The 13726-nt window shown below is 53.9% G+C and overlaps 1 protein-coding gene across 2 annotated transcripts in view; it reads right to left on the reverse strand.

Moving 5' to 3' along the window:
- The window catches only part of ERMP1 (endoplasmic reticulum metallopeptidase 1), a 41373-nt gene that overhangs the window by 7544 nt on the left and 20103 nt on the right, over positions 1-13726 (reverse strand). The window contains exons 9-13 of one of the 2 annotated variants that reach the window (XM_059412003.1): positions 10942-11116; positions 10388-10578; positions 6819-6971; positions 4058-4260; positions 3387-3502 (exon numbers count right to left, since the gene is read on the reverse strand). In XM_059412003.1, coding sequence (XP_059267986.1) covers positions 3387-3502; positions 4058-4260; positions 6819-6971; positions 10388-10578; positions 10942-11116 — 838 coding nt within the window. The remainder of the gene's footprint in view (positions 1-3386; positions 3503-4057; positions 4261-6818; positions 6972-10387; positions 10579-10941; positions 11117-13726) is intronic. The other variant, XM_059412004.1, reaches the window with a different exon arrangement.

The following is a 13726-nucleotide window of genomic DNA, read 5'->3' on the forward strand; positions in this document are numbered from 1 at the left end:
CAGAAACCGTATGAGGGACAAGAACAGCCAATACTGGGGAGAATGTGGAACAGCTGGAATTTTCAGAGACTCCTTTTAGGGAACCAAATACTAATACTCAAAACAACACAGCTCAGTCTCAAAAACATGACGCTTCATGACCCAGACCCAGCATATGACGTACTGGAAAATTCCATTTCTAGGACACTCAAGAATGGTACAAAGGGAACACAGTGGGAACTTTTAAAGACGAACTTCTCGTGTTAGAATTCTCCAGAGAAACCGAACCAATCCTCAACACAGTATTAGCAAATCAAGTCCAACAATGCATAAAAAGAATTCTATACTACAACCAGGGAGGGTGTATACAAGTTTGCATACAAGATTGGATCAGCCTCTGAACAGCAGTTCCCGTAATCCATCACACAACAGACTAATGAAGACAAAGAAAAGCATGTGACAAAATCCAACATCTGTTCACAGTCAGAGTTCAGCAAACTAAAACTAGAGGGGAGTTCCCTCAACCTTATAAAGAGCATCTACGGAAAACCTACAGCTAACAGGATACTCAGTAGAAATACAGAAGCTTTCCCACAGAGATCAAGAACAAGACAGTGGGGACGCCTGGGTGGCTCAGTGGGTTAAGCCTCTGCCTTCAGCTCAGGTCATGATCCCAGCGTCCCAGCCACATGGGGCTCTCTGCTCAGCAGGGAGCCTGCTTCTTCCTCTGGCTGCCTGTGCTCTGCCTGTGCTCACCCTGAGAAATAAATAAAATCTTAAAAAAAAAAAAAAAAGAACAAGACAGTGATTGTCACTCTTACTACTCCTCTTAGCGCTCTTTTTCACAATACTGGAAGTCTTGGTTAATGCAGTAAGACAAGAAAAGGTAAGAAGTTAAAAAAAAAAAAAGATTAAGAAGAAATAGCACTGTTTGCAGGTAACATGATCATCCGTACAGAAAATCCCAAAGAATCAACAAAAAACCTGTAACTAATAAACAATGATGGCAAGGTTGCAGGATACAAAGTTAATAAACAAAATCAACTGTGTTCCTATAAACCATCAATGAAAAATACTGTTTACATTAGCATCCCCAAAATGAAATACTTGGGTAGAAATCTAAAAAAAAGTCTTATGAAATATATAAGGAAAACTACACAATCTAGTCCTGAGGAAAGCAAACGAGTAACAGTAAGTGGAGACCTATTCCACATCAGCGAGAAACCACTAAGGTGCCATTTGCCCCTGCTTGAGCTGTAAATTACAGTGCGGCTCCAGTCAGCATCCCAGAAAGTTCTGTCGTGGATCTCAACAAACTGATATATGGAGAGACAAAAGACAAGCAACATTCAGAAGAATAAAGTTGGAGAGGATGGATACTACCCACTTTCAAGACTTGACCATGCGCGCACCAGAATGGCAAAACAGAGAAAACAGAACAGAACAGAGAGCCCAGAAATGGATGGACGCAAATACAGTCAACTGCTGTCTGACAGTGCGACAGAGGTCACGCGGTAGAGCCAGGAGGTCACGCGGTAGAGCCAGGACATTCCTCATCACAACACGGTACTGGAGCAGCTAGAAATCCACATGCAAAAAAAAAAAAAAGAATCCTACACTCAGACATCTGTCACAAAATTAACTCAAAATGGCTCTCTCGTGGCTCTAAATAGAAAACACAAAACCAAACTTTTAGACGACACAAAAATCGTAACCCATCGGGGCGCCTGGGTGGCTCAGTGGGTTAAGCCGCTGCCTTCGGCTCAGGTCGCGATCTCAGGGTCCTGGGATCAAGCCCCGCATCAGGCTCTCTGCTCAGCGGGAAGCCTGCTTCCCCCTCTCTCTGCCTGCTTCTCTGCCTACTTGTTATCTCTCTCTCTCTCTGTCAAATAAATAAATAAAATCTTTAAAAAAAAAAAAAAAAAAAACCAAAATCATAACCCATCAAAGAAAAACTGATCTCACTGGACTTCGTTAAATTTAAAAACTTATGTTCTGTGGGAAACACTCTTGAGAGAATGAAAAGACAACCCCAGATTGGAAGAAAACATTTGCAAAGCACTTATCTGATCTAAAGGACTCCCATCCATACGCACAGAGAACTCTTAAATTTGAACAAGTCAGACCACCCAGTTAACAGACAGACACCTCACCAGTAGTGACACTCAGATGGCAAGTAACCTGGGAAAGGATGCTCACACCGTAGGTCAACAGGGAGCGACCCACGGAAGGAGCACGACCCAGCACTACCTGTCCGGCAGCGCGGCTAGGATCCTGACAGCGACAGCTCTGAGCGCTGCTGGGCGGGCAGTGGGGCGCAGGCACGCCGGGAGAGGCTGCCCATGTCGCAACAGTAAATACAGGCCAACCACACGCTCTAGCAACTGCACTCCTAGGTTTTTATCCAGGTGAGCTCAAAAGGCATCTAGACGAAAACCTGCAAACGAATGTTTACGGCAGCTTAATTCACAATTGCCAAATGGAAGCAACCAGGCGGCCTGTCCCTCTGCGGGGGCACGGCCGGGGCGCAGCCACATCACTGCGGAGCGGTGGGAAGAAACGGAGGCTCTCGCGCCCCGATGACACACAGGCTCGGCGATGCGGACTGCTAAGCAAGGAGGACTCCGAGCCGTCTGAGCGCGGCTGAGCGCGGCTGCACGACACTCCAGGAAAGACGAGACAGCAGAAATGGTGACAAAGTCCGAGTTTGCCAGAGGGAGCGGGGACGAGGGATGGAGGGAGGGCGCACGGGGGATTCTCAGGGCAGGGAATCCGACCCACTCTGTGATACGGTGGGTGCGAGACGCCACTCACTGGTCCCAGAAAACTCCCAGAACCATGCAACACACAGAGTGAACTGCGCCTTCGTGCAAACCACAGACTTCAGTTACTGGTCATGTGTAGCAGTGTGGGCTCGGCCACACTCGGAACTGCACCTCCCTCCGAGAACACGATGTTAATAAGGCAAGCAGGGGGAGGGGAGCTCTGCTTTCTGCTCAGTTGTTCTGTAAACCTAAGACCACTCTAAAAAAATAAAGTCTTAAAGAAATTCAAGTGCTCTTTTAAAAAAGGAGGGGGGCGCCTGGGTGGCTCAGTGTGGCTGAGCCTCTGCCTTCAGCTCAGGTCATGATCTCAGGGTCCTGGGATCGAAACCTGCATCGGGTTCTCTGCTCAGCGGGGAGCCTGCTCTCCCCGCCCCCCCCCCCCCCCCGCCCGCCCCCCGGCCCTCTTGTTAACCTCTTTAAAATAAATAAAATCTTTAAAAAAAAAAAAAAACCACAAACTTCAAGTGCTCTTAGAAACACAATAAAGTTCTTCCTAAGTCACTAGTCACTACCATTTATGGAAAAAAAATACATATTTTAAGAATTTAAAAAGTGAAACAGAAGAAAACATTGTCCTCTTACCTGTGGCTTCAAACGTCAGCTTCACAGAATCCCAGGGTGTCTGTTCTTTGGACACAAGTCTGAAATGAGCCGGATCTCCTGGAGAAACTTCTGGGGCAGGAAGATACCAATTTTTCCTATTTGGAAAGGTAGCTTCAATATTTAGTTCGCTTAATTTTAGTTGAAAGCTCTCTCTAACTCACTGAAGTGGTCTGAATATACGACTCACATTTTGGGATATGAAAATAATCTCTGACGGTAAAATCATGCTAATTACTCTAAAAGCCCATCACTGTGTAATAAAACCTTCCCCAAATTACGAACAAGGGGTCCGAGGTGGTCTAGATTCCATCACCCATCCTGTTCCTTCTTATCCAGCCCCTTACCACCAAACCTCGAACATCCCAGAAATCTAAAACCGTCCGCACGAATGCTTCACTGCGACCTTTCAGACCGTCAGACCTCCCGAGAGGACCAGCCTCTCTCACAACTACTCGGGTTTCTAGAAGGACTTCCCAGATTTGAGGCCACCGTCAACTTCCGAGTGCTCTGTCCCGCTGAAGAAGGGGAACTTTGGCCATGATGGTCACCGCACACATGGCACTTGCCGTCAGGTTAACTGCATAAGGGCCGTCCTGTGGCAGCGGGACCGGGGACCACCCTGAGGGCCAGCAGCACACAAGGGAACCGACCTGATGAGGAAGTGCACCGGGAGGTACCACGGGAAGCCACACAGGGGCGCGTCCTCCTCACAGTGAGCTCGGATGGTGTCGTTGATCTCAGGAATGTGAGGCGTGATGTGCGACATGCCCGTGTAGTCGAACCCGTTGATCCATATGCCGGAGTCCCGCTTAGTGACGTTTCCGTCCAGGCCGTGGAACGTTCTAGTCACGTGCTGCGAAGAACAGAGCCGTGAGACGGAGACCGCCTGACCCCTTCACTGCACCCGCGCTCGGGTGGCACAGAATGCGCCAACGGGAGGATGCCGGAGCCACAGAGCCCCTCCCGCGCTGCTGGGGGGCAGGGCGGGCCCGGCCACCCCAGGGCACTGCTCAGCGTCACCTAAACACGCACAGGCCCGGCCAGCCCTTCCGCTCCCGCAGGGGACCCGAGAGAACAGCCGGCCTGGCCGCGCACGGATCCAGCACCGACCCGGGCAGCGAAAACTGCGAACACGCGGCCGCCCAGCAGCAGCAGCAGCAGCAGCGGGGTCACCGGTCGACGAAGGACCGTGACGCGCATCCGTAAGGAAGCTTCCCCCACGCTGCTGGGCAGGACACAGCCAGTCACGAAGGACCATTTATGGCTTTGTCTTTTCAGAGGCTCAAAAAGAGGCAAACTCTGTCTTCCTGTCTAGGGCTCCACAGGAACGTGGTCAAGAAAAGGTACTAACTCCCTCCCAACTTCACAACTGTATTTCGGGGGGGCGGGGGGAGGGGCTGGGATCAAGAAGGGGACACTCGGGTCTTAGCAGGTACTTCTGTTCTTTCCTTTAAACTCGAGGATGAGGAGCGCCTGGGTGGCCCAGTGGGTTAAAGCCTCTGCCTTCGGATCAGGTCATGATCTCAGGGTCCTGGGATCGAGCCCTGCATCGGGCTCTCTGCTCAGCAGGGAGCCTGCTTCTCCTCTCTCTCTGCCTGCCTCTCTGCCTACTTGTGATCTCTCTCTCTGTGTCAATAAATAAATAAACTCTTTAAAAAAAATTAAAAAAAAAAAAAAAAAACTCGAGGATGAATATACAAAGTGTTACTGTTTCTTACAAGTACATTTACATACGAAATTTCATTAAAGCCTTTCTGAAGACCTATTTCAGATTGAAAAGACAGGGACCGGGGCGCCTGGGTGGCTCAGTGGGTTAAGCCGCTGCCTTCGGCTCAGGTCATGATCTCAGGGTCCTGGGATCGAGTCCCGCATCGGGCTCTCTGCTCGGCAGGGAGCCTGCTTCGCTCTCTCTCTCTCTCTCTCTGCCTGCCTCTCCATCTACTTGTGATTTCTCTCTGTCAAATGAATAAATAAAATCTTTAAAAAAAAAAAAAAAAAAAAAGAAAAAAAGAAAAGACAGGGACCTCAGAACTCCGTTTAGGCGAAGGCTGCGAACAAAGCCGTTCTGAGAGACACGCTCTGCTTTCAGTGCACAGCCTGAAGCCCCTCCTGAGCAGAGACACCCCCCCACGCACGCCCGATGACACACGTGGACACCACGTTCCATCCAGCGCAGGGGAAAGCCCCGAGCCCATCAAGCAGGAAGAGAGGACGGCGCAGGGGGCGGGGGACTGGAGCCCACAGGCCACGCGGCCACCACGCTGCTTGCACAGGCCACACTCACCTGAGGAGGCGCCGTCCGTGGCCACCTGTGTGCCACAAAACGGCGGGGACAAAGGCCAGCGGCTGGCAGAGCCCCAAGTACTTATTACCTGACCCTCTTGGGGAAGGCATGCCCACTTCCGGCACAGGGGAAGAAGAGAACCCCAGCAAAGCAGAATGGGAGTTTTTAAAAATAAAAATGTCACTTTTCCTTACTAATGTAATTATAAAAATTCAGCAAGTCACTGAAAACACACTGACTCTCCTAAAAGTGAGCTGTTCTTCATTCATGGTTTTGTAAGTTGTCAAGACTGTCACATAAGGCCTATCGCTGTGTCCTGCAGGACTTCCTGTAACGAGGAACAGTGGCCCTTTGTCAGCACCTCCTCCCTGGTAACTGACCTTCGAGTGTTACCGTTACTCCTTCAAGTCCCTGAGTGGTTCCTGGCTTACGGTTCTTGGCTTTTCTTTATTTTTAAGATTTGTTTGTAGAGTAGAGTCTACACCTCACGCGGGTGTAGACCCACGTCTAGGAACCCATGACCCCGAGCCCCAGAGTCGCGTGCCCTCCTGGTGCAGCCAGCCGGGTGCCCGCGTGTGCGGCCGGCCTCTCCGCTTCTCGGCTCTGAGAGAGGAGGCCGGCAGATAGGGCAGCTCGGCGCGAGCTCCGGCCTTCCGGCGCCAGCTTCAAACAGTGCCGAGAACCTAAAACGCACAGAAGCTCTAAAGCCCGTGTTACTGGCCCCTTTCTACGCTCTTACATTTCCATTAGGACCTCCTCCCTCACAGACGACCTACGGTCATTACAGCCGTTTGCCTTCGCGGCCGAGTTCAGATTTCTGCTCAGCCTGCGGACGCCGCCCAGTCTGTCCTTCCAAAGCTCATCAGTCCCGGCGGACCTGCGCGGCCTTCTCCAGCGCCGGCGAGTCCGGGACGTGCACAAGAACGAAGCAAGCGGACGTGTCCCGGCCGGGCCCCCGGGGACGCGAGGGTCGCGGAGCAGCCGGCCTCGGGTCACCCCCCCCCCCGCCCCCCCGCCCCGCCTGGCGCTCGGCGGCCGGGAGCAAGCGCAGGCCCCGCGGGTTCCCCGGTGCCGAGCGCGGCGCCCACGAGGCCGCCCCCGCAGACCGTGGGCGAAGCGGCGCTTACCTGCAGAAACACCCGCTTGGGCTTGGGGCTGGCGGGCTGCGAGCTGTAGGGGAAGAAGGCGCCGCCGCACACCAGGAGCAGCGTGACGGCGCACACGGTCGTCAGCGCCAGCAGCGTCTTCCGGGTGCTCTCGGCCAAGTAGACGAAGCTGATCTGCGAGACGGGACGAGTCAGGAGCGGAGCCGCGCGCCCGCGGGCACACGCCGCCCGCCGCCCGCCACCCGGCCCGCCGCCACCCGGAGCTGTCACCACGCCACACCCGGGGGACGGGCGCTGCCTCAGGGGCTCCGGGCCGGAGCCCATGTAAACGAGGGGAGCCCCAGCGCCCACAAACCCTCGAGAGGGGAAAGGACACAGAGATGGGGTCTCGGGTCGGTCGGCAGAGACAGCACGACAGACACAGCGCCGTGAAACCGGGACCTTCCTTCGCTTCTGTCCGTGCCCCCCGTCGGCCGCGGCCCGGGAGACGCCACTGATTACCAAGCGTCACCCCACGGGGCTCTCGTTGAAGAACCGGAGCTAAGACCGGGCGGTCCGCACGCCCGTTCCCAGGGGACCAAGTTCGGCTCCGGATGCTCTGGCGGCCGCCTCGCTGCTGGCTGCGTCCGCGCTCGCACCTCGACACCCGTCGGGTCGCGGCGCGGGGCCCTTCGGGGCTGGGTGAGCAGAGCGGACCGGGCTGACGGCAGGCCTGGGCGCGGGCGGGGGCACCTCGCACGTCCCACACCCGCTTCCACGAGCCCTTTGGTGGTCGGGAAGTCACCGTCCCCTGTGGGGGACACGCGTGACTCACAGAACCACCCACAGATCCGTCGGGCGCTCGAAAGGGGCCACGCTGACCCCATCCCAGCTCCCCGTGCCTGCTCCCCCTGGTCACCCACCCTCCAGGGCTCCACGCGTAGAGCATGACTGTGGAGAGACTTCGGTGGAAATGAAAATGAGAAATCGCTCTACTACACCGAACACCGGGCACCAGCGTCCCCTCGGAGTCTGCTCCAGCGACACGGTACTGGCCTCAGGACAGTGATCTTGCGTTTCTACACAGTAAGCACGGAAACCAGACCACCCCCCAGCAGCCAAGGCAGGGAGTTAGCAAAACCACACTCGCACCTGTCTGTCCCTCACTGTCCCGGCAGTCGTACGATTTTACGGTGTGACTCCGCAGAGCAGCGTCAGACATCCCGCCACGCGGTGACTTCCCCTCCGCCGGAGGCTGCCCCGCTTAGGTGTCGAGAGTCTTGCAGGTCAGAGGAAGACCTCGCCGTCAGAGGCGGTGGCTCCTGCCACCCCCACCCAGCCACCTTGCAAGATGTCCTAAAGCTCCGTGCCAGCTACCTACCCTGTCCCATGCCACACGCACTCCTCAAGCCACGAGGCTCGGCGGCTGCCCCTGCCACGCGTCTCCAGGAGGAGGTCTGGTAACGGGCGGTGAGCGCAATGCAATCACGGGGGCGGGGGGGTGTGGACGACAATGTGTCTGAATTCCTGCACCTCCGATTTCACTCTTATTTCTGCCTTAAATGTGACATCCCTCACTCTAGATTCCCAAACATGTGCAAAATGAAACAAAGAGATGCATGAGAAGGGTCTAGGCATTGTCCAGGGCTGCTGTCTTGTTCCCCAAGGTCACTCGGCAGCAGTCTCATTCAAGCAGGACAACCCCAGGGACACCCGCTGCCCCACCACCAGACAGACGCGTCACTGCTCCCTAGCAAACAGACTCAGTGGACCCCCAAGGACCAAAAAAAGAAGAGCTCTGTGAAATCTGCATTACACTTTCTGTCTCCCAGCGCGGAGACCAGGCTGCCTCTTTTGGGCCCCCCCAACCCCGCTCCAACACCATGCCCTGGAGGCAAGTCAAGGAGCAGACGCCACCCACCCACGCCACCAGCGGCGCGGCCACCTTGCATTCTGATGAAAAATAAATGAGCTTCCAATGCATTCCAAGAGGCACGCTCCAGAAGCTTTTCTAATAAAATATAATTCAGAAAACTATACATTTTAATCCTCTCTCCATGGTTTCCAGGATTCCCATACTCAGGGGTCACTTTCCATTTCCACGGTGAAGCTGTCAGAGTTTTTAGTCTGTCCCGTTCCACACGGACGGAACTAAAATGCCCCCTATTTTGGTCGTGGCTTCTGAGCACTAACAACTTCCACCCACTGACGGCGGGACCCAGCTCAGGACTCCTCCAACTCAAGATCACAACCTAACCTATGCATGATGAGCCCCGAACCGCTTCGGCCCTCACAGCAGCCAAACCCTCTAGCCACCTGCACAGAGAATTTAAAGGCTTAACGTTAAACCGAAAGAAGTAAACCCTGGAGGCGTCAAAGAACATTTCAGAATTCTCCATCCACCCCTGCACGTACCAGTAAGGACTGAATCGTTCCAGCAAAGTCCAAACGGCTGGAATGCTCAGACTTCCTTCCACCAGCCACACACAGGGGCGTGCAGAACCGCTCTCTAGGCCAGATGCCACTCTCCTGTCTAAGGGACGTGCGCCGAAGCTGCTGACCGTGCACGTGGCGTCCTTACACTCCGTCTCTAAACCCTCACCTCCACCTGACATGCCCTCCACCGCAGTGACACGGAAAGACTCGCCATCGTCTCCATGAAGGAGAGAACTATGATAGAGGAGCCACACCGCAGAGAGCAGCCTCCATGAGAGGGGACAGGCCTGAGGTCCCCACTCTGAGGGCAGAACTCTGCCTGGAACCTGCTCTACCACGGGGTCCGGTCTTCCCTCGGGGGAGTCCCGGGGAGGAGTGGCAGGCACGGCAAAGGCAGAACTCTCCCTGCAGGGGCAGAGCACGGACAGAGCAGAAGGACAAGGCCTGTGACACTCTTGAGTCTTCAGTGTCCTTCACCCAAGGAGACAGGCCCCATTAGTGAAGACCGTGGGGCTAGCGGCCAGGCAGTCAGTTCAGTGATAACGGAAAGAGCCTCATCAGATTCCTTCTCCCTCCACCAGCTCTAAGAGCACTAATAAAACCAACCACGTATTTACTAACATTTGTCTCTCAGTAGGAAGTTGGAATCATTCTAAAAATCCACCATTTGGTGTGCCTGGGTGGCTCAGTGGGTTAAGCCTCTGCCTTCGGCTCAGGTCATGATCCCAGGGTCCTGGGATCGAGCCCCGCATCGGGCTCCCTGCTCAGTAGGGAGTCTGCTTCTCCCTCTACCTTCACCCAAGCTCATGCTCACGCTCTCAAATAAATAAAAGCTTTAAAATAAAAAAAAAAAAAATCCACCACCAAGCAGTCTCTATCATATCTTACGTGGTAGGCACTCTACAAATTCACATTCAGGTAGTTTGAAAGCTGTGAAGAGATATAACCAGAGGATCTGGGACGACAAGGAGGTAAAAAAATAAAACCCAAACAAACCCATTTCTCATCTTTTTACCACCAAACCCACATTCTACACACACAATCCCCATTTCTTTTGCACAGATGTTTCTCAATAAAATACAAGATTTCCCAGAATGTACTATAGCTAAACTCATCACATATTTATATGACAGATGAAGAAAGAAGAAAAAAATTTTTAAATGTTTTTTCCTTACAAAATAGGAGGAGAGGGTCATCGTACAACCAGCCAAAAGGGAAGCCAGCACGACGTCAGGGGGTATCTCCGAACCACTCCTTCCGAGGATGGGGGTAAACATCTCGAATACTGCCCAGATGAGGTACAGTGCATAAAGATAAGGAATAAACATCCCCAAAAGGTAAAAGGCAATAAACTTCCCTCGGGCACCTAGGGAAAAAGAGAAAACACACATCTCTGAAATTCTACAGTGGGACCCAGATTCTATAGTACTGTGTGCGTGAGACAGAACGCTCATTCAGGGACACAGCATATGACCTATGTCGTTCAAGAACAATTAAATACGGGTAAAAACACAACAGAACACGTAGTACATGAGCTAATGTGTTCGTAAACACGAGCATGGCATGGGGTATGAGGTACAGGATGAGAACTTCTGTGATCTCAACACTGAAAAAAGCAATCAGCAACCATCTTGAAAGCCTACACCCAAAGATCACAAAATAGAGAAAGGGTCTTTCGTAAGCATTTTTAAGGTATTTTCCCATTTGCATCAAAACCGCAAATACCTACCATGCTGCTTCAAGTCTTTGTGTACGCAAAGCTTTGTGAGCAAGGGAAAGGCCACCCAGACGGCGCTAATGAACGCCGAGCACAGTCCTCGGTACGTGAGAGCCGTGAGGGAAACGCAGTGCACACACAGCGAGGTGTCAAAGAACACTTCTCCCAGATACCGGTCACTGGCATTCTGAAAGAAAGAAAAACACACCGCTGGTCTCACGCATGGGCCGTTCACAAAGATCTTCTAACGCAGTATCATCTCCTGTGCGCAGAAGAGCTACGTTTGGTCTTAAACTTTAAGGAAGTGCCCAGGAAGCTACCTCCTGTCAGGACGGCTAACCGGGAAGGGGCATTTACTAGGACGGGGTACAAGCCGCTGACTCACGTGCAGCCTGTGCTCTCCCTCCACAGCCTCAAAGCAACCTTTGGAAATTTGTAAAATAGAAGAAAGCACTCTCCTAAACACATGCACTCCTGTAACTTTTCTACTTATGCAACTTGCAAAGAACTTCAAGCCAAGGAGAGAAAGGACCTGTTCGGGGCAGCTCGGCTGCCTCGATGCCCTGGATGCCCCCCGCAGCCCCTCTGGAGCCCCGACCATGCAGTCTGGCTGGATTCCGGAGTCTTCTCTGCTTCCTGGGGGCCCTGGGTTGCGGCTCTGCCCTGTCCTGGCTTCCTGTGGCTTTTGCATTCATCAGCCTTAGCCCCACGTGTGGGCTTGGAAGTCCGCGGACTCTGGCACAGCCCCTGGAGCCGTCGGAGGGGAGCTGCCTGAGAGCTTAACACACCCCGACACCGCGGCCCCAGGGGCTCTGTCCACACAAACATCGGGGCTTGCCGTGCAGGGACCCCGCACTGGGACAGCCGGCGCTCGGGCGGTACCGTGAGAGCTTTCAGTGGCGTTTCCAAAACCTGTCCAGACGCCTCTGACAGACCCCCTCGGACAGGAAGAGCCACGCCGTGACACCCCTCCGCGTTCAACACAGCGTGAAGACACGCAGTCTTGAAAAATAATGTTAAAGGAAATAATTCTCAGACTCTACTTGAAGCCAAGTACCGCTCAGCTGTTCGAAAACAGGTCTCAGCACTGCCAACCATACCCTACACCCCCACACTGTGGCCGGAGGTCACACAGACGCCCCCGGGACCGGGTCCCCTCTCCCCACGCAGCCCCCCACCCCGTCTCCCACCGCTCGTGTCTCCCAGGTCAGCTCACCGTCCTGCTCGGAAATGGTTACCGGCGGCCTCCCTCCGTCTCCGAGGCCGCCTGCGGCCCCCCACCGGCCTGCCTGTCCGGTCACCGGGCTGTCATCAGCCTCATCTTCACCGCGCTGACCTGCTGCTGGGCTTGTGCTCGCCCACCTCTGACCACCCGGCAACCTGCTCTCTGTCTGCGCGTCACAAACCCGCTCCAGCCGCCCTGCCTCCCTCACAAGCTTCCCCGACTGCCGCATCCTGCAGTCCCGCATCCTGCAGTCCCGCAGCGCTCCCCGCTGTGCCCCGTGTGCCGAAGCCCCAGACAAAGCCCCTCAAAGCCAGGGAGCACGCCCTGACCAGTCCCGGGACCACCAGCCCGGCATGGTGCCAGGCCCAGCCGGCACTCTATACACATCCCTCCTGCGCCATGTTCGGCCCTAAATTTTAGGATCAGGCATCCGAAACTAGTCAAAGTCACTGGAACATTACTAATGGGCACTTCTGTCCCCCGCTCCCCTGCCGCACAGCACCCCCACGCTCTAACTAAGAATGAGCACATGAGCTTGAGCGCCACAGCAGAATCCTTTTAGAAACTGCAGCCCCTAAGATACAAATATCAGCCAATCCAGAAACAGATGGCCAACTGCAAAGAACCTTCCTCCACTAGGCCTTTTTTTTTTTTAATCTTATTTATTTATTTAAGAGAGAGAGAGATCACAAGTAGGCAGAGAGGCAGGCAGAGAGAGAGAGAGGAGGATCCCAGGACCCTGAGATCATGACCCGAGCTGAAGACAGAGGCTCCAACCCACTGAGCCACCCAGGAGCCCTTCCACTAGGCCTTTTAACAAGGAAGCGCTCCTCAAAGCACATCCTGACATGAACTGAAACGGAGACCGAGGCACCAGAGATCCCCAGAGATCCCCATGGAAAGATCTGGATCACCACCTCCTGTGTGCCCACGCTAACTCCTAGCAGGGCAAACAAAAAACAGGTGTGCATTGGCTGTCTTGAAAATAAGTTATGAAACTAAGAAAGATTTTCCCTTTAGTCACTTAGCAAATCTTTAGAAACCACAGGTCACTCTGTCACTGAAGTTTACTATGACTCCGGTTACTCTGTAACCACAATTTCTACTTTGATGTTTCTCAAACGGACATATATATATAGCAGAAACCCTATGTCAGCACCAATCGTTCCAGAACCCTCTGTCCTCGCGCCCGTGCTTCCCAAGCAGAGTCTCCCAGCCCCACACCTCAGCTGATGCTGTCCGAGTCTGCACTGACACCACACGGGCTAAGGAAAAGGAAGGTCACTGGAGAAAAAAGTCTTGGTGTGGCTCGAAGGGCTTCTGTGTGTCCGTGCCATGTGCCAGGGCTGCCCGAGCACAGGAGAGAGCAGGCGTCCTGGCCCCGCCCTCACGGGGTCCCAGAGAGGGCAGCGAGTGACCCACCGCAGCCGACTGAGCAGAGACGGCGACAACCACCCAAACACTGAGAGCTTTGCTGCGGCACCGGAAGCCTCCAAAGCCTCCAAAGAAGCCTTCCAGAAACTAAACATGGTTCTGGGACACAGTTTTCTACAAGTGTGCCAAACCGTGTCT

Source organism: Mustela nigripes, chromosome 9 (genome assembly GCF_022355385.1).
Source record: "Mustela nigripes isolate SB6536 chromosome 9, MUSNIG.SB6536, whole genome shotgun sequence".
Taxonomy (NCBI): Eukaryota; Metazoa; Chordata; class Mammalia; order Carnivora; family Mustelidae; genus Mustela; species Mustela nigripes.